The sequence below is a fragment of the Bacillus rossius genome, chromosome 5, assembly GCF_032445375.1.
Source record: "Bacillus rossius redtenbacheri isolate Brsri chromosome 5, Brsri_v3, whole genome shotgun sequence".
Lineage (NCBI taxonomy): Eukaryota > Metazoa > Arthropoda > Insecta > Phasmatodea > Bacillidae > Bacillus > Bacillus rossius.
The window spans coordinates 84,301,077-84,321,137 of record NC_086333.1 but is presented as its reverse complement, the minus strand read 5'-3'; the positions used below and the strand labels follow the sequence as shown (position 1 = coordinate 84,321,137).

The following is a 20,061-nucleotide window of genomic DNA, read 5'->3' as shown; positions in this document are numbered from 1 at the left end:
ACCACTTCCTTGCAAATTGGCATTATTCAATAGCCAGAATTTGACCTTGAACCGGTTATTTCCAACTACTTACAAAGCCTCTGCCGGCTACTATAGGGAGAAACTGGCAACACTACGGGGGCTGCTAGGCTTCTGTACGTCCTGCTGCTCTGTGTCTGACGAGGCACTGCCAGCCCCAGAGGGAGGAACTGGCAACACTGGGGGGCTGCTAGGCTTCTGTACGTCCTGCTGCTCTGTGTCTGACGAGGCCTGAGAGGAGACATGCTCTACCGCCCGCCATGGACCCACTTCCGCTCGCGGCGGAAGTAAGTCTTGCTGGAGGCTGCCCAAACGCTCCATTCAGCGTTTTACAACAAAACTGTTGCCTTTAGATCCGTGAATATTTCTAGCATATTCATCTATAACGTATCGAAATATATTTTTGTTTCGAAGTTGAATAGAAATTTGAAAACTATAAGTATAACTACGTTTATTTTCTAGATTGATTTCACTCTAGGACAGACTTATCTTACCTATACGTAATGAAACCTTTTTAAGTGGTTATTATTGGTCGATGAATATGTCACATTATTTGCGGGCTACACTTCTTGTTTATAACTGTTCAGGGTCGTCAAGAGTTTCCATTCATCAAGGTGAAGTAGATTTCACGTTTTTCAAGCCTCCTTTGCTGCCCTATGAGTGCGCTCAATAATAATGGATCTATATATTAATCACCCCTGTTAAGATATGCTTCATTACAGAGATAACATGTACAATATACACTGCAAAATTTTCTGCGATTTTGATTATTTTCACACATACTTTTGTAAGAAACCGTTCACGATGGGTTTAAAACGATTTTTCTGTTTTTTTTTTTTTTTCAGGGCTGACGTAATGTAGAATTTCCTTATTGATGTAATTCTTACAATTTTGCACGTGAATTGCAGCTATTCGATGTTCGTTTAATTTTATGATAGGCTTATATACATATTCATGCACCATATTAAAAATTTATATAATGACACAAGGTTTTTTTTTAACCAATTAGCTAAAATTAATTTTTGTGTACTACTACGAGAATAACCCTGCAATACTTTTGGGTGTGGTATTTATGAAGTTAATTTTTACCTGAACTAGTATGTTCTGTAGTAGCACATTCAAATATGTTAGCCTCGGATATGCAGCCATATTGAATCGTTATTCAGTGAGATTTAAAATGTATCACTCGCCGCACCACAACAAAGCAACATCCACTGTACAGACCGAGCCAGTGGGGTTGATGAGGCGACCTAGCTCAGCGCACACCACGACCATTCCGCACCAACCTTGCTTCATCTGCGACCATCTGCCTTGCTCCAGGTCTGGCTGAGTGTTGCCCTTGTCTCCAGGTCACCCGAGGCGTTTCAACCACGTCATGACTAGAGACTTGTAAAATTCGCGATTTCAAATCCATAAAGGATAGTCTCCATGATCCTCTATGCACTCGTGCAAATTACATCTGCTGATTGGTTACCGACTCGTAACACCTGTTGACTGAAATGATCGTGATTCGCTAATTCTTATGTTAAGGATTTTTCATTGGCCCAGAGACCTTCAGATAAACTGTGACCCAATCACTGAAGCAAAATAATGTCAAAAGTATTTGGACTCTATCCTATCGCGAAATGAATCCGCGAATTTTACAGGTCTCTAGATGACGTGTTCTTCTCACTTGACTGTCCATAGTGTGCTATACTCAGGTGTCTGCAGTGCGCTTGTTAACCTGGACCAATGTCAGAGACAGTCTGCTGTAGCCTGCTGCTACTGACTCACGGTCGCGCCAATCACAGAGCAGAGCAGAGCAGGTGTAAGCACGTACTTCCAGCGTGGATGGGAGGGCAGCAGCCAGACCAAGAGTGCTACAACTGCTAGACAATTACTATTTGCTATCTTCATGTGGGCTAAACACATGAAACATTGATAATAGTTTCATGATGAAGATTTTTAATAAAATTAAAATATATCATTTTATCCAACTCGGGTCAATATTACGGATACATTATCTGCTGACTTACAAGACGTCTCAAGTGTCTAACCTGGGATTCGACACTTCTTTGGCTGGGGTTTTCTCATTGGCTAGTCCTACAGAGGAAGGTTATGTAAACAGCAGAAACAGCACAAAGACAATGTGTTCTTATTTCATCCTGAGCCATGGTTAACTATGAAACTTGAATATATTGCCCAGAAGACAATGGTGACTTGTTGGTTCGTAGCCTATCGTACCCTGACTACAGTGTCTGGTGATGAGTAGCGCGGAATGAAGGCTGTGAGTGGACTACTCGCCGTCGCTAGCCAGGTCGGGCAGCGGTGACGTCACAGTTCGCTGAAGAGCTAGGGTCGCGCGGCCTTGGACACTGCTAGTACAGCACCACGCATGCGCAGTGCGACACCCGCGCCTCTGCAGTGCACCGCCATCTTGGACTAGTACAGCACCACGCATGAGTAGTGCGACACCCGCGCCTCTGCAGTGCACCGCCATCTTGGACTAGCCCATTTCATGTTGAAAATCCTATCGTAATTCCTGACATGGGGCCATATATATAATTTTTTTATATTTCTTTATATACTTGCAGTTATTGCCTAATATCAACTAAACAACTCCATGCATTATTTTTAGGTATTTTTTGAAATTATTTCACCTTTGACTTATGTAAATGACGTAACAGCTATTGGCTACGATTGTTGACCTCAACAAGTAAGCCATCTAAAGCCTACTCCTGTTGTTTGTAGAGCGAGTCAATTAACAAATTAAATAGGTCCTGTAAGGTGTGGCTAGTTTTTAAAATAGATATTCAAAATGGTGGTGTAAAAAATTCCTTCTGGTGCCGCATTATGAAAGAAACTACTTAATGTATTCAGAACTGGGACATCTCGTGTTTGACAATTATAACAATACAGCCAGTTCTCGTTGGCGAGCAGCTATTTCGCGCTGATGCAGCTTGAAAACTCCCAACCGAATATCTAACTAATGATCCTAGATACCTGCCGCGCGCACCGTCACGGAATAACTGCACGCCAGCTCCTGCGGGACATAACAGTGGTAACGCTAGAGTTTTGTTTTCAATAATAATTCCCTTGCATCAACAGCATGTATAAAAGCTATTCTATATTGGGTCAACTGATACTATCTTCTGCCGAGCCATGAGCTGCAGGGCAATGCCCGCACCAGCCAACTGAAGCGACATCTGTTTCTTGTGAGATGTGTTTGATGAAGCTGGACTCCTCCGGCCGGCGCCCATCACGTGACCTGCAGCCAATCAGATGGCCCGAAAAGTTCCATCCGTCCTTCCTTAAAAACCTTGCCCAGCTTTGACTTGCGACGGACGAACGGGTGAAATATATAACTTTAAAAATGTCTGAAAGGCATTATCTTTATTTTAAAAGGATTTTTAGTTTGTTTGAATGCTAACCTGATTCCGTATTATGTTCTTAAGTTGCCTATGAACACGGTTTGAGTTTGATATGAACAATAATTGTTCGAGACACAAAAGTAACTAATGATGCGCGGTAACTCAAAAATATATTTTAATACTTATTTTAGTTTCTGTTTTCACTAATAAATGCTTAGCGTACATGGTCGTAAAAATGGTAAACCTTTGCAAGAGAAATTTCCTCAAAAATATAAGCCTCAGTAGTTGTTGGCGGCAACCAAGTGTAAAACAATCACGGCGGACATGCGGATCAGTGTGAACCACCAGGCTTGTTGACGGACAGATGACGGACGGGTGACGGACCCAATTGAGACCAGCTTAACCCTGGAGATAACGATTCCGTAATCTTTTAGCGAATCACAACAACTACTCGTAACAATAATGAACCATGGCTTTGTTTTTTACTTCAATCAAGGAGGCGTCAGAATACGAAACTACTTAGTTTAATGTGTTCTCAGTTGAAACAGGTCTAAGGCAGGTTGTGTACGGGTACGTACCTCGCTGGCTCTGTGGCCTTTAGGAGTGACACGTAAATATTTTGCTTACTCGGGCAGATGCGATGTTTTCATTGGCGGCGGCAGAGTCGCATGACTGGCCTCCAGATAAATTTTGGCCAATCACACAAGCAGTTCACCGTTAACGTGTTTGAGTTCTAGAGCATCACAATAAGGATGTGTGGTTGCCAGTAGGCAAGTCCCCAGAAGCAGTTGCCCGAGAAGCATGCAGGTTCGTGTATGCAGACTGTACCTTGCAGGGCGTATCTCTTGGTGCGGGCGTCGGCGCCGTAGCCAACCTTGTCCTTGACCCCGCAGCGAGGCAGGCTCATGGTGTGCGCCGTGTCCTCGTCCAGCTCGCCTGCAACAACAACAACAACAACAACAACACTGCATGAGCGCTCCAGCCCGGCCCACCACTGCACACTCGCCTGGCGCCGCACAACTGCACACGTGGAGTGGAGCATGTGGAGTGGAGCGGGTGGAGTGGAGCACGTGGAGTGGAGTGGAGCGCGTCACAATGGACTGAGAGGTCTGCTGGCTGCCCGAGACAGCCTGGCCAAGCTCTTCGCGAGCTCAAGGTTCGGTACAGACGTCTACACGTTTACAAATGTTTTGGATGATAAGTGGAGACCGGAAAAATTCGCGTATTCATTTCACGATATGCTAGAATCCAAACAACTGTACCTTTATATTGCTTCTGCGATTGGCTTACAGTTTATCTGAAGGATTTTGAGTCAATGGAAAACCTTCAACCAAAAAAGTATCGAATCGCAAGCGTCCCAGTTGACACGTGTCACGAGTCAGTAGCCAATGAGCAGGTGGCATTTGCCTGAGTGTGTTGGAGATTGTGGAGTCTATCCTAGATGTCATCGAAAACGCGAATTTTTCCGGTCTCTATATTAAGTAAGTGATGTTATTCGTACCGTTAAGGTGACAGTTTAGCGCAGTGCGTAATTGATGTAAAAAAAATTGTCTCTCTACAATTCACAGACACGAAACCAAGGAATTACTGGATGAAATTTTGTGTGAGTGTATGAGAGAATGACATTATCATAATAAGATTTTTAATTATGTTTTAATACTTTTATCCTATTTAAACCCATATTAATGTTTTGGGTTAGCATTTTATTATTTTGCAATAAAAAGTATTTAATATGTTTAAGGTTTGTATTTGATCATATCTTAATTTTTAAATTTACTACATTTTTATATGGTTTATTTTAGTACCAAACTTGTATGTTGAATTGGTAGATGATTCATCTGAAATGTGTGCAACTTGTAAGTTGTTAGTGTGTGATGCTCGGATGAAACTCGTGTCTCGTGGTTGAGTGTAAGAGAAGGCGTGCGCGCCGGACTGAAGTGGGAACAGAACCTGCTCTGGACCAGCTCCACAGGGAACACACGTCACAGGGAAACCCACGGTCCGCTCACGCACCAGGCACAGGGAAGTCCGCGCCATGTCCCGGCACTCCCCCGCGGACCTGTCTTTCCTGCACGCCCATTGGCCCGTGCAGCTACACCCTGTCTGCGGCTGTGTTTCACGGGTTTTACCCATGATCAGAGACCGGAAAAATTCGCGGGTTCATTTCATGTTATGCTAAAATTCAAATAATTATACCTTAGTGCTGCTTCTGTCATTGGTTCACTGTTAATCTGGAGGACTGAGGGCCAATTAGAGACCCTCACTCATTGAAGTGTCGAATCACAGGCCACCCAGTCGAGACGACTCGCGAGTCAGCAGCTAATGAACAGTTGGCATTTGCCCGAGTGTGTAGATGATATTGGAGTCATAGGGTCTCTAATTGGCCCTCAGTCGTCCAGATTAACAGTGAACCAATGGCAGAAGCAGCACTAAGGTATAATTATTTGAATTTTAGCATAACACGAAATGAACCCGAGAATTTTTCAGGTCTCTAGTTATTACTAACGGAAGAATGTGAACATCATTTAGACTGCAATGTCCGCCCCAGAGGTTTCTTCCTTGTGACGCAGACACTTGCTTCCGCTCTGGATGGCTGTGATTGGTGGTTCGACACGAGCACAAGGGCCTGAAAGAAAGTCAGTCGGTGCTACAGTGTTTTAAGAGTAGTTATGTCCTCGCTCTGAGCACAGCTCGTGCGTCATGTCGACTGTCTGTGCGCTAGACCGGAGCCAATGACGTGCGACTGTTGCACTGGCGTGAAGCAGTGTTGCCACCTGCCCCTGGGGAAATGAAAACTTTCCATTGAATTTATGGTGCACCACAAACACCTCAATTTTTTTTTTATTTGCTGCGTTATGTCAGTTAATTATTTTAAGTGCATTCAAAGTTTTTAAATAGCTTATAAAAATTCTGAAAGAATGTACCTTAATTATATTTTATATTTTGAGAGTAAGGTGGGTATATTTTTATATGTATTTATAAATATAAAGTTTTTTTATTTGTCAAGTTAATGGATTGGATCATATATATTGATTTTGATTTTGAGACTAGAGTGTTTTCTAAATCGTAAGTCATATCTACTGAGATATTATAGGTAAGGGCATGCACATTTCGCGAAAAGATTCCGAGGCCTGCTGAAAGTTAAAACACTGCAGCATCAACTGTTTCGTGATTGGGCGAGTTTCTTTCAGGTACATGTGGATTGTTGCAACTCCAATCACACCAGCCATGCAGTGCGGCCAGTGGCTTCTCGCGCAGACGGCAGCCAATCACAAGAAATGACCCGCTGTTGCAGTCTAACATGCGTTCAGAATCTTCGCGGAAAATGCCAGCCCGTAGTTATGGGTAGAGACCGGAAAAATTTGCGCCTTCGATGACCTCTAGGATAAACTCCACAATCTCCAACACACTCAGGCAAAGGCCACCTGCTCATTGGCTACTGACTCGTGACACGTGTCAACTGGGACGCTTGCGATTCGATACTTTTTTGGTTGAAGGTTTTCCATTGGCTCAAAATCCTTCAGATAAACTGTAAGCCAATCGCAGAAGCAATATAAAGGTACAGTTGTTTGGATTCTAGCAAATCGTGAAATGTATACGCGAATTTTTCCTGTCTCTAGTTATGGGTAGAGACCTGAAAAATTCGCGCATTCATTTCAAGATAGGCTAGAATACAAAAAGTTTGCATTTTTGCTGCTTCGGTGATTGGACCATAGTATATCTGAAGGACTTTGGGCCCATGGAAAAATGTAAACAAAAGAAGTATCGAATCACGAGCATCCCAGTTAACAGGTGTCACGAGTCAGTAGCCAATGAGCAGATGCAATTCTCCCGAGTGCATAGAGGATCATGGAGTCCATCCTAGAAATCATTGAAATCGCGAATTTTTCCGGTCTCTGGGTTGTTGCATTGCATAAGCAACACAGGCACAAGGTAGGTATGTGCTCGGGGCAGTCTGGCAACACCGCGCCGCCGTGTCCGTGCGCTCGCCCAATTAGCCGCGCCCAAGGCCCCGTGACGTCACTGCAGGTGCGCGCGCATCTCCGCTGTGCTGTCGCGTGCCTTATCGCCCGTCAGTTGTTGTGATCCCGTGGTCACTAGCTTAGACTAGGGTGACATTTTCTGTTCCACTGGTGACAATATATAACACATTTTATAACAGCGATAATATTTTTTAATGATGAAAACACCCTACTTTTCTTATCATTTACAGTTAATTATAAAATAACTACTTGAAAATTAAACCATTAACTATTAGGCTATAGGAATCCAAACAGACGCACGCCAAGTCGAGTGCGGCCACACCAAGCCCCGGGCACTGGTGTGGGTGTAGTGTCAGCCAACCAGCGGGGCCGTGGAGGACTTAGGCCCTTCTGGTCGCTCCACGCCTCGGCGGGTGTTCACACTGCTGCATCAGGAGGAACTGACGGGGAAAACTGAGTCAAGATATTGGCTTAGCCGGGGGGAGGGGTGGGGGCCTCCCTTCCAGAATTTCAAAAAACTAGTGAAGACAGAATATCACAATAGTTATAGCAACCTAGCTACATAAGGATACAGAGATATCATTTTGGAAGGACTTTTTTTAAAATCATTAGTGGACTACAATAATGTATTTCCTCCCCATTACAGCCGGACATGCCTCATACGCAGAAGAGACAGGAATGGTGATTCCAAGTAGTTTAAATTTGATTCCGCTATGCACACGTGTTACTGTAGGTATGTCTTTCATACAAACTTGACATGTGTGTTTCGTTTATTTAGTAGTATTAATATCTATGTATTTATAACTTGTTTTAGTTTTCTTTTCTCAAGCCGAATAATTGCTTTTTTTTTATGGTGTTCCTGAAGTTTACTCCATACAAATGCCTGAATACAAGTTCTAACAATACGATTTCACCTCTGCAGGTTTTTAGTGAAATGATCGCAAAATAATTAAGCTAAATATTGCGGTAAATTGACATTAATAGGACCTATGCTAATTTTGATCACAATACAACATTTTTGTAAGTTTAATATTTTCCAAAACGTATTCCTTATATATATATATATATATATATATATATATATATATATATATATATATATATATATTAACGTACATTTTAAATTCAACATTACCAGATCGTAAATTTATATTTTCGGATTCAGTGTATTTTCGGATTCAGTGAATTTCGTAAGCTACATAAATTGAAATCGCTAATTTTTCCGGTCTCTAGCCATGACGCATATCAAAATTACTTTTAAAGAAGTCAGGAATGCGTTAAAATAGCCTACGGGCCTATTACTTTTCAAAATGGCTGTATAACTACGTAGGTGCAAAAATTTTAAAATTATTAAAATCAAGTAATTTTTAAAAAATGAAAATATTTTATGAACTAAAACCCGTATTTTTCCCCCCCACCAATCAAGCAGTGCATTAGATGTTTGTGCGCAATGGAATGAACTAATTGGTCCACATGACAAGAGAGAGTAGAGCCACAACTCTGCCCCAGCCACATCCGGTCAGCCACGCCACTGGGTCGACCACGCCGGAAGCTCACGGACAAATATATTTTTTTATTTGTCATAATATAATCGGAATGGTCTTCGACACTTTTTCGAAACATAGTCCAATTGTTGTGAGTGTGGATTGTAAGCCTTGTCCAGCGGGCGTCAGTAGTCCATGGTCGTGAGTTCAGGACACTTCAGACCAGACCATAGGTTACCGCATACACCATACACTCTTGCTGTCGCTAGAGAGTCACTCAGTGGACATTACGACACGTTTAGTTACCGACAGTAGTTCTTTATTCGGGTTCTGTGATGTTTCTGTACAACTATGTTCCTGTTGCGGGATATAACCCCCAGGGAATACGTATATTAAGTACGCAACGTGTGACCTCCGCGAAGTTAAACAACACCCGGTGTGACGTCCGTCACGCAGACTGCATCCAGCAGTGGCCGCAGTGATCGCCCTGAACAGAAGTGACAGCAACAAGAAACAAGGATCAAGGACGTGGCTGTACTAGGGCGGAGGAAGGGACGAGGAAGCAAGAGCCCAGAAGGAAGCAGGAAGCAAGAGGCCAGAAGGAAGCAGGAAGGAAGCAGGAAGGAAGGAGGAAGGTAGGAGGAAGGAAGGAGGAAGCAAGAGCCCAGAAGGAAGCAGGAAGGAAGCAGGAAGGAAGCAGGAAGGAAGCAGGAAGGAAGCAGGAAGCAGGAAGGAAGCAGGAAGCAGGAAGGAAGCAGGAAGGAAGCAGAAAGGAAGAGGCCAGAAGGAAGCAAGAAGGAAGCAGGAAGGAAGCAGGAAGGAAGCAGGAAGGAAGCAGGAAGGAAGCAGGAAGGAAGCAGGAAGCAGGAAGGAAGCAGGAAGGAAGCAGGAAGGAAGCAGGAAGGAAGCAGGAAGGAAGCAGGAAGGAGGGAGGGTGGAAGCAGGAAGGAAGCAGGAAGGAAGCAGGAAGGAGGGAGGGTGGAAGCAGGAAGGAAGCAGGAAGGAAGCAGGAAGCAGGAAGGAAGCAGGAAGGAAGCAGAAAGGAAGAGGCCAGAAGGAAGGAAGCAGGAAGCAGGAAGGAAGCAGGAAGGAAGCAGAAAGGAAGAGGCCAGAAGGAAGCAAGAAGGAAGCAGGAAGGAAGCAGGAAGGAAGCAGGAAGGAAGCAGGAAGGAAGCAGGAAGGAAGCAGGAAGGAGGGAGGGTGGAAGCAGGAAGGAAGCAGGAAGGAAGCAGGAAGCAGGAAGGAAGCAGGAAGCAGGAAGGAAGCAGGAAGGAAGCAGGAAGGAAGCAGGAAGGAAGCAGGAAGGAAGCAGGAAGGAAGCAGGAAGGAAGCAGGAAGGAAGCAGGAAGGAAGCAGGAAGGAAGCAGGAAGGAAGCAGGAAGGAAGCAGGAAGGAAGCAGGAAGGAGGGAGGGTGGAAGCAGGAAGGAAGCAGGAAGGAAGCAGGAAGCAGGAAGGAAGAAGGAAGCAGGAAGGAAGCATGAAGGAAGCAGAAAGGAAGAGGCCAGAAGGAAGCAAGAAGGAAGCAGGAAGGAAGCAGGAAGGAAGCAGGAAGGAAGCAGGAAGCAGGAAGGAAGCAGGAAGGAAGCAGGAAGGAAGCACGAAGGAAGCAGGAAGGAAGGAGGGAGGAAGCAGGAAGCAGGAAGGAAGCAGGAAGGAAGCAGGAAGGAAGCAGGAAGAAAGCAGGAAGGAAGCAGGAAGCAGGAAGCAGGAAGGAAGGAAGCAGGAAGCAGGAAGGAAGCAGGAAGGAAGCAGGAAGGAAGCAGGAAGGAAGCAGGAAGCAGGAAGGAAGCAGGAAGCAGGAAGCAGGAAGGAAGGAAGCAGGAAGCAGGAAGGAAGCAGGAAGGAAGCAGGAAGGAAGCAGGAAGGAAGCAGGAAGCAGGAAGGAAGCAGGAAGGAAGCAGGAAGGAAGCAGGAAGCAGGAAGCAGGAAGGAAGGAAGCAGGAAGCAGGAAGGAAGCAGGAAGGAAGCAGGAAGGAAGCAGGAAGGAAGCAGGAAGCAGGAAGGAAGCAGGAAGGAAGCAGGAAGGAAGCAGGAAGCAGGAAGGAAGCAGGAAGCAGGAAGGAAGCAGGAAGGAAGCAGGAAGGAAGCAGGAAGGAGGGAGGACACCGGAAGAGCTGGCGCGGCTCGGGGAAGGCCCCCGGAAGACGGCTACGCGCCCTGCATGCAGATGCGCCGCCTGAGGTCGCCGGCAGGAGCGGGCAGAGCTTCAAGGTCGCGGCCAACACGGCACGTGCGGGTGTCTCGGCCTTCAGCTCCTTTTTGTTACATGCGCGTGTCCTATCTCACAGCTGTGCATCACCGAGCACTTTCCTTATTTCCTTGGGAAGCGCGTTTCTGTTTTCTGTAAGTGTATTGTTATTAGGTACATATATTTCTGTTCCCTCACTTAAGGCGTGAGAACCGCCAGGTCTACCAGCATGGCTCGGGCGTGCACGGCTGGTGTGGTCGACACTGCGCACCCTCACTTGTCCGCCGTGCGGCGGCTGGCTCATGACGTCACTCAGGAGCCTGTACACGCCCCGAGGACAGGCCAGGACTCGGCCACGCCCACACACGCGTGTTTGTGTCCAGCTGCGAGCGGCGAAACAGGCCAATGAGGAGAGAGGTTTGTTTGAGAGGCGTGCACAGTCATGGAGGCAGGGCGCGCGCTGTTCCCGTCGTGCGAGACCTGAGCTGTAACCGCGGCATTATTTTATTTATTTATTTATCGTCTTTATTGGTGGCGAAGTTAAGGCCTTTTCTTTACACTTTACCACTTTTCTGCAATTACATAAAATAGTGGAATATTAAAAATTAAGCATGATATAAGCAGATGTTGACTAAATATTAAGAGAACGGGTGCAGGAATGAGGACACAGGTGTAATACAAGTCCCTCGAGTTATTTCGAGAATCTGTACAGGACAGTTATTGCCAATATATATATATATATATATATATATATATCCTTCTGAAAACACGTTTTTAGCCATTTGCAGTGTTCTAACAATGCAGTCTGGGAACTAAACTACTCAGTAAGCGAGGGCAGCACTCACCCGTGATGTTGAGGCCCGCGAAGGCCTGGAACTCGGCGATGGCCTTGCGCATGGTGTCCTCCGTCATGATGGTGTCCCTGTTCCTGACGGCGGGCGGCAGGTAGCCGAACTGCGACAGGTAGATCTGCAACACGAGACCCGCTCAGCCTGCCTCCCCACAGCAGCGCCACACTTCACACGACCAGACTCAGCAGCAGTCTCTAGCCTCACCGCGAGCACAGACGAGCGAGCGACATTGGGCGAGAGACTGGCACGTTTATAGTTACATTAGCAGAGTTATTCGCTCCTTACTATAGATTGAATTTATCTAAGCATTGCTAAGCACGTTTTCTGTAGAAGAAAACTAAAAAATACCCAAAAGACAAAAACACAAATTAAGCAAACAATTGCTGTTGTCAACAGGATATAAACACCACATAATATTCCATAACAGGAATATGGTCAACAAACCAAGAAAAACAAAGAAAAATGGACTAAGAGAACGAAAAAAACCCACACAAATGATGACTGCACAAAAATATTGAACCCAAAAAACATTCTGCACAACAGTTGAAACGAGACAAAAACACGACTAAAACGAAAAGACGAAACAAACACAATAGTTTTCGAAAACAGACTCACATGTGCTTAGCAATGGCGTATGTCCAAAAGCTTACATCAAGTCATACACTCCCATTGCAAAAATCTTTCAAAGATAATATGTCCGCTAAACCTAAACTACTTTATGCTCACACGATGCACAATCGGTGAAAATTATATCGCTGCGACATTTTTGTGCAGCAAAATAAAACTATTTTTGCGTTAAGAAATCTGAGGGTGTCTTATGTCGTATAACAGCATGTTTTCTTAAAAATAAAAAATAAAACCTAAAAATGTAGGTTACGTGGAAGAAAATAAGTGTCGTGGTAAACGCTTAACCAGATGCGACGATATTGTGTAGTTGGTTCCGGATAAAATGAACATGTTTAGACTTTACTTATCAGTAATAATTAGAGACCGGAAAAATTTGCGATTTCAATGACCTGTAGGATGGACTCCATGATTTTCTATGCACTCGGGAGAATTGTATCTGCTCATTGGTTACTGACTCGTGACACCTGTTAACTGGGATGCTCGTGATTCGATACTTCTTTTGTTTACATTTTGCCACTGGCCCAAAGTACTTCACATATACTGTGGCCCAATCACCGAAGCAGCAGAAATGCACACTTTAAAAATTCTAGCCTATTGTGAAATGAATGTGCGAATTTTTCAGGTCTCTAGTAATAATTTGAAAACAATATCTTTCTCTAACACGCAGTCAATAAGTATAATCAGTATAATACAGGGACCATACTGAACACAGAATGGATCGTGACGCACACCGAGCGAGCCACAGAGGCGGGTGTGCAGGTTCTGACCAATCAGAGCCGAGCAGAACACACTCAGAGGAGGAGTCACTGGACCCAGCTGCCAGCCTGCCACCTCTCAGCTGACACTCACACCTGCAGATGCCTGCTGCACTGCAGAGCGAAACGCCGGCTCATATCATCACTACCACGCGAGTCGACCTGGGAAGCCGAGATATTTTATTTGTTGGCTTGTACGCTTCGTACACAATATTTTTAACTAATGGAGGTTTTTTGGGTGTCCATTAACTCTGTAAGATTTTCAATACAATTTAAATATTTTGTAGCCAACTAATGAGGAGAACTAACCAGGTCAAAAGATTTTATGTTGGAAGATAATTCTATGCAGCTCTATCAGGAAACAAAAGTGCATCATCCTCTCTCTAGTTTGGTGCCTAGAGAGTTTCTTTTTTAAGAAAACAACGACTAACGATGGTTCAAGTTCGTTTCAGTTTCCAAAATTCCAAGAAGGTCTGCAGAGTGAACTCAAGAACCCAACTAATTTTGGAAATGTAGGTATATATATTCTATCCAACAGGGTGTGAGGTGATGAAGGAGCCGGGTGCAGTGTAGAGGCGACCTCGGCTCTCGGGACAGGCAGCTGGCCATGTGGGTCACGGCGAGCTGCTATCTGCCGTGCGGGCTGCCCGGTCGAGGCCGTGCAGGGCCTGAGGTCTCCGCTCCCTGAGTCTGCGTGGGGCCTGCCCCGGGGACAAGCACCCCTGGCCCGGCCACGCAGCAGGGGGACCCCACCAGCCGCTGCCTGGCCGCGTGGTTATCGCCCGCTGCCCGCTACTCACGAGGTGACAAGTGGCCGGGCGCTGACTCAGTGCGGGCGCCCCAGTTGCCGCCGACTTCCTCCGGGTCCCTCACCCCCCTCCCCCCGTTTCAGCCGGGAACCCACTTGCGAACAACACTCGTCACTAATTACTAGAGACCGGAACAATTCGCGCTTTCGATGACCTCCAGCAGAGACTCCACAATCTCCAACACACTCAGGCAAATGCCACCTGCTCATTGGCCACTGACTCGTGACACGTGTCAACTGGGACGCTTGCGATTCGATACTTTTTTGGTTGAAGGTTTTCCACTGGCTCAGAATCCTTCAGATAAACTGTAAGCCAATCGCAGAAGCAATATAAAGGTACAGTTGTTTGGATTCTAGCATATCGTGAAATGAATACGCGAATTTTTTCCTGTCTCTACGTAATTACCCACGGATCTTGCGAACATTTACGGTTAATTTCGTAAGTTTGCGGTGTTCAGGTCCTTCACTTTGAACATGATTTAACAATTATGATCTTAAGTGGCTTGGCTTCTGGGTTGTAGCCGTGACCTTGGCAAACAATTCACCAACGTTTCGGTCGACATTGCAGTCACCATCATCCTGCTCTCCCAGGTAACTGCTCCCTGATGATGGCGACTGCAATGTCGACCGAAACGTTGGATGAATTATTTGCCAAGCTCACGGCTACAACCCAGAAGCCAAGCTACTTCAGTCAATGGCCGTGAAAGCCTGCGAACATTATTAATAATGATCTTGTTATAAAAACAAAACCACTATTCAAAAAAAAATTCGACGAGTCTACATACATCAAAATCCTTCTTTTCTTCTTCCGCGAGTGTTTGCAACGGAACACAGAACTGGGAAGTTGATATGTGCCTGACATTACAAATAACTATTCGTTTAAAAGTCAGTAAAGTAACTGTAATTTCTAACAGCATGCACGAAATAGATACATTTTCAATGTGGTGTTCCTTCTACAGCCAGAAGAGCTTACATTTAATTTTGAAAAAAGTTCACTATCAGCACATGCTACCCACAGTTTGCGATCGCCGCATTTTACAATAATCTGCGCAAGCCGTGATGGAACTAGTAATCCAAGGAAAGATAGTCGGGAAACTATCCGCAGGTAAACCAGCGTGTAGATGTTCTTTGGTTTATTATTTCAACGGGGTACATTGCTGGTTTCTAAAGTAAACTAGGTCACAGAGAAACCACAAGAATGTACAAGAAACATGAATAAGAAAAAAAAAACAAGAAAAATGCAGGAAACAGTTGTAGTTGTATTGCTGGATTCGCCTGTGCGTCGCTATGTTTTCATTGTGTTGTCCATGTTATATGTTTTGTTTCATCGTTCAGTTCGTGTTGTCCAGGGCAGCCTTCTTTTCACAGACGAGAGAGCCAAAACCCGAAGTTTATGCTTTTTTCCGTATCTTTAATGTAGCTATCCTAACCAAATCAGCCGTCCACAATGTTTTAAAATATTGATAATGTAGCTAACCTAACCTAATTGACCATTAGTATCATTTTATCAATACCACCATATTTATTTACAATGAACAAAAAACAAAACCCGAAGATTCACGATCGGGAGTTTGGCTCTCTCGTCTGTGAAAAGAAGGCTGCCCGTGTTGTCCAAGGTCGACTCTAAATATTTATGCGGGCGAGTTGTTTCTGCTCAATAGAAACTTCAACCGGAATTTTTTTGAGATTAAGAATGTTTGCAACACGCCACCGACTGTTATTTTATTCGTAAGACATAGAAATATAATGTTTATGAATGACGAATAGTAGTAATTTCTGTGTTTGTGTTCAGTAAGTACCAAGCTGCTCATGTGTTCATCCGAGCGAGTGAACACGTAGTTGGGATGACTTCATGAATGTCGGATAGTGCACTAGTGACGTCACAGCTCGCTAATCGCCGAGAGCCAGGCGACATTCCAGCGCCGACTCACGCCGTGAATGAACAACTCGTCACCAGGTAGTACTAGCGCGCCTGAGTCACGGCTCCAAGGTCAGCCTCTCGCCCCACGTGGTGCGTCTGAGACCACTCCCTCGCAAACACACGCTGCACGTACCTACAATCATTACATTAGCATTCTCCTCTATGGCCGTGGTCTGGTGTTTGTTGAACGTGACGTGAACTGTATAATATGGGGGAGAAACTCTAATTACCGAGACTGAGACCTAGTTTTGTGAAGTAGTTATGGGCCCGTCCGCCAGATAGTAGTTTTCATAATATATTGCTGACATAAATACATTAATTTATTAGAAGTAATGTATAAGCTATTATCAGGCAAACAAACCAGTGAAAATTCACTCTATTTAGGTAGCCACTAATTTTGTGGTGTGTAATACAATGAGTTTTCTTTATTTTCCTCCTTGTTCTGTGGCTAATACCCATCCCGGCTCACAGCTACGCCTGTAATTAAGCCAGCGATTCGCTGTTGTTATGTTTGTAAAGTACGCAACAAAGTTGAACGCGGTATGTTTTGTGTGGTTTGCGGTGTTTTTAGTGCTAAATGTTTGGAGGTGCAGAGTTGGACATGGCCTCTGTGGGCAAGTGGAAGGAGAGACCTTCTTCTGCCAGGGAAGCGCCGAGTCGCGGGCGAACAGAGCGGGGCACAGAGGAGCAGGCACAGAGGAGCAGGCACAGAGGAGCAGGCAGAGAGGAGCAGGCACAGAGGAGCGGGCACAGAGGAGCAGGCACAGAGGAGCAGGCACAGAGGAGCAGGCAGAGAGGAGCAGGCACAGAGGAGCAGGCAGAGAGGAGCAGGCACAGAGGAGCAGGCACAGAGGAGCAGGCACAGAGGAGCGGGCACAGAGGAGCACAGAGGAGCAGGCACAGAGGAGCGGGCACAGAGGAGCAGGCACAGAGGAGCAGGCACAGAGGAGCAGGCACAGAGGAGCAGGCACAGAGGAGCAGGCACAGAGGAGAAGGCACAGAGGAGCAGGCACAGAGGAGCAGGCACAGAGGAGCAGGCACAGAGGAGTAGCTATTGAACCAAGTGTCGGTGGCACAAGGACATAGCCAGGCAGATAAGGTCCGCATGCTAGTCCGATCACGTGAGTGACCCGGGCAATGAGAGGGGAAGACGGCGCTATCTGGCTCCGCGCGGGACTTGACTCACGACCTGACCCCGGGGTGACTCCAGGGCTGTGCTTCCTGGAGGCTCCAGTGGCTGTCTTCCTGCTCCAGGCCGCTACTTCCGGGCCAGAGGCGAGGCGCTATCTCGGAGCGGCGCGTGTGACTCACTAGGCGCCTGACTCACCTCGAGGCACCCGCTGACTCAGCCCGCGGGAGGGGGGGTGTCAGCGCACTAACTGCCTTCAGCCTTGAGCAGCTGTCGTTCACTATAGTGATGGGCAGAACGGATCTTTTGACCGAATCGGTTCTTTTGGATCAGTACCGTGAAAGATTCGTTCAGAACGATTCGTTCTTCTCGGTCAATTCGTTCTTTTCTGTGTATGGGATCTGGCTCTTTTATCAGGCGTCGTAACTCGTTCATCCTTTAGAGTATTAGCTACGTGTTTGCTTCCAGCCTCCCCTCGTTATCGCGTGACCCGATAACGAGAGGAGGCTGAATCGCGTGGGTGGTTATCTTTATCTACTCTGCACGGGTAAATTAAATTTCAAACGTCTAGTTGTATACTGACTGTTACAAAAATATTGACTGTTGATCGCTGCAAATGCTTCCTGCAGTGATTCTCGATAATACGGGAGCATTTGCAAATATGATCGTATTGATGATTATTCCTATATAATCGTGTCCGAACATAGCTGCACCAGATAACGTTGCGGTTGCAGGTTGATTGTACGATGGTTTACTGTTCATTTCTGTGAAAGGAAATCGCAACATCCAGTGTTGTACCAAGGAGGTAAAATTTACTAAAGTGAAAAATTTCTGACTCGGCCTAAAATAAATATTTAAACCTTAATTTATCCGACCAGGAGCTCGACACACTGAGTTAACAGGTCACTCACGATGACATTAGATAATGGCATATATTAGCGAGTGTTTGCAAAATTATGTTAATATAATAAGTTCGACAGCTGATGACAACGATTTAAGTATTATAATTTTTACTTAAATAAAAACCATGGTCAAATAATTTTTTTTGAAATTTTATTTATCTTTACATAATAATTATTTGTCATTTAATAAACATATTTGCCCCAACTAAACAACTTGGTTTCAGGACCTCTCTAGAAAGTCATTACAAGTAATGTAAGTGTGTTAAACAAAACACTATGCATTTAGATATGATGCGACAAGTTGAAGCTTAATGGAGCTTCGAATGAAATGGTCAATATTGAAGATGAGGGGTGATGGAAATTATAATGAAGGAATGACAACGAATGTATGTGGGTAAACACAAGTACCCCAGGTAAACCCACCAACTACTTCAACAAGTGCACAAATGTAGGACGTTGCATTCATCGTACGTAACATGCAAACCATTGTTTTTTTTTTGTACAAACATTTTACGAACATGTGAGAATAGTTTCAAATATATGTAATTTAATAGCTTGCATTCGTCTGAGTGTAATTCGGTTCATGTCCTTCAGGTTTTGTTCGTATCATATGAATAGATATCTCACTAACACTAGTGTACATCGCGGCTCTTACAGGTTCTTAAAAATAATGTTGCAGGTTTATTTATTTTCACTTCATTTATACAGCACTGTAAAACAGTATTTACTATCTTGTCTCCACAATGTGAATCACTTTATAGTTGCGCGACCATGGCATGTCATATTGTAAACTAAGTGAGAGAAAACGATGTTTTTGCAACGCTTATAAGTTGCGTGGGCAGGAAGGAGCCTCCCTTCCAGGACCTGAACCAACCATGTACCCGCACCAATCTTTTTCAGCTGATGAAGACTTTTGACTGCGGACAGTATCTCCGCCTCTCTCTCTCTTTCTCTCTCTCTCTCTTAGCTTTTGACGCACTGCAACAACCAACTGAAAAAAATAGTGAGGAAGAGTGTTAAGTAATGGCATATGCGTGTCTTGCTCTTAATGCCAGCGCTTAGCTGGGGGGGGGGGGGGAAGAGGGGGCAAATGCTCTGTCTCGCATGCATTGCCATCTAATGTCAGTTCGTCTTGGTTTTCGATAGAGAAAAGTTTAAATACATAGTGGTATTGGCTACTGGTAATCTGAACTTGGAAAACAATTGTGACATATTATTCGAAAGTGTTTTATGATTTTTTACAAATACTACGACCGAGGGCATACATTATGCCGATATTTTTTTCGTTACGGTTTTTTTTTTTTTTTAGTTTATAAACTTTGAAATTTATATTGTTAAAATATGGAATCCAGAAAACGTAGTCAGATATGGAATTGTTTTTCTGAGATTTCACCTGGACAAGCTAAATGTGATCTATGTAAGGGAATTTTTTCATATAAGGGTGGATCAACTGGTAATTTAACTAGGCATCTCAAAGTAAAACACGTGGGTGTTAATTATTCAACTGAAAAACGATCCAAGATTTGCACTGAAGATTTGTCTGAAATACATGCGTGTGTGAAACAGACAGAATCAACATCAACACAAGCTGTATTAAACACAAACAAGCCATCAACATCTGTATCACATCCATCGGTGATTACTGAGAACATCTCGCAACCATCAACAACAAGAATTATACCAAGCGGAGAGAGGGTATCACAGACAAAGTTACATAACTATATTCAAAAACCAATTCCTATTCACAAAAGCAAGACATTTGATGAACAGTTGGTAAAATTGATTGTGAAAGACTATCACCCGTTTAGTATTGTTGAAAGTGAAGAATTTAAGAAGTTTGTGAACATTCTGAATCCAGGTTATTCACTCCCAAGTAGGAAGACTGTGTCTACAAGTTTGATACCACAACTCTACAACAAAACTGCAGAAGTTGTAAGAGAAGATTTAAGTAATGCTTCAGCAGTAGCAATTACTACAGACAGCTGGACTTCGATAACGAATCAGAGTTATTTAGCTCTGACAGCTCATTTCATCAATGATCAGT

The 20,061-nt window shown here is 44.5% G+C and overlaps 1 protein-coding gene across 6 annotated transcripts in view; it reads right to left on the bottom strand.

The window, feature by feature from the left end:
- Positions 1–20,061, bottom strand: part of LOC134532171 (matrix metalloproteinase-14) — a 53,030-nt gene that overhangs the window by 20,902 nt on the left and 12,067 nt on the right. For all 6 annotated transcript variants that reach the window (XM_063368552.1, XM_063368551.1, XM_063368550.1 and 3 more), the window contains exons 2-3: positions 11,870–11,993; positions 4,197–4,304 (exon numbers count right to left, since the gene is read on the bottom strand). In XM_063368552.1, the coding sequence (XP_063224622.1) occupies positions 4,197–4,304; positions 11,870–11,993 (232 nt within the window). The remainder of the gene's footprint in view (positions 1–4,196; positions 4,305–11,869; positions 11,994–20,061) is intronic.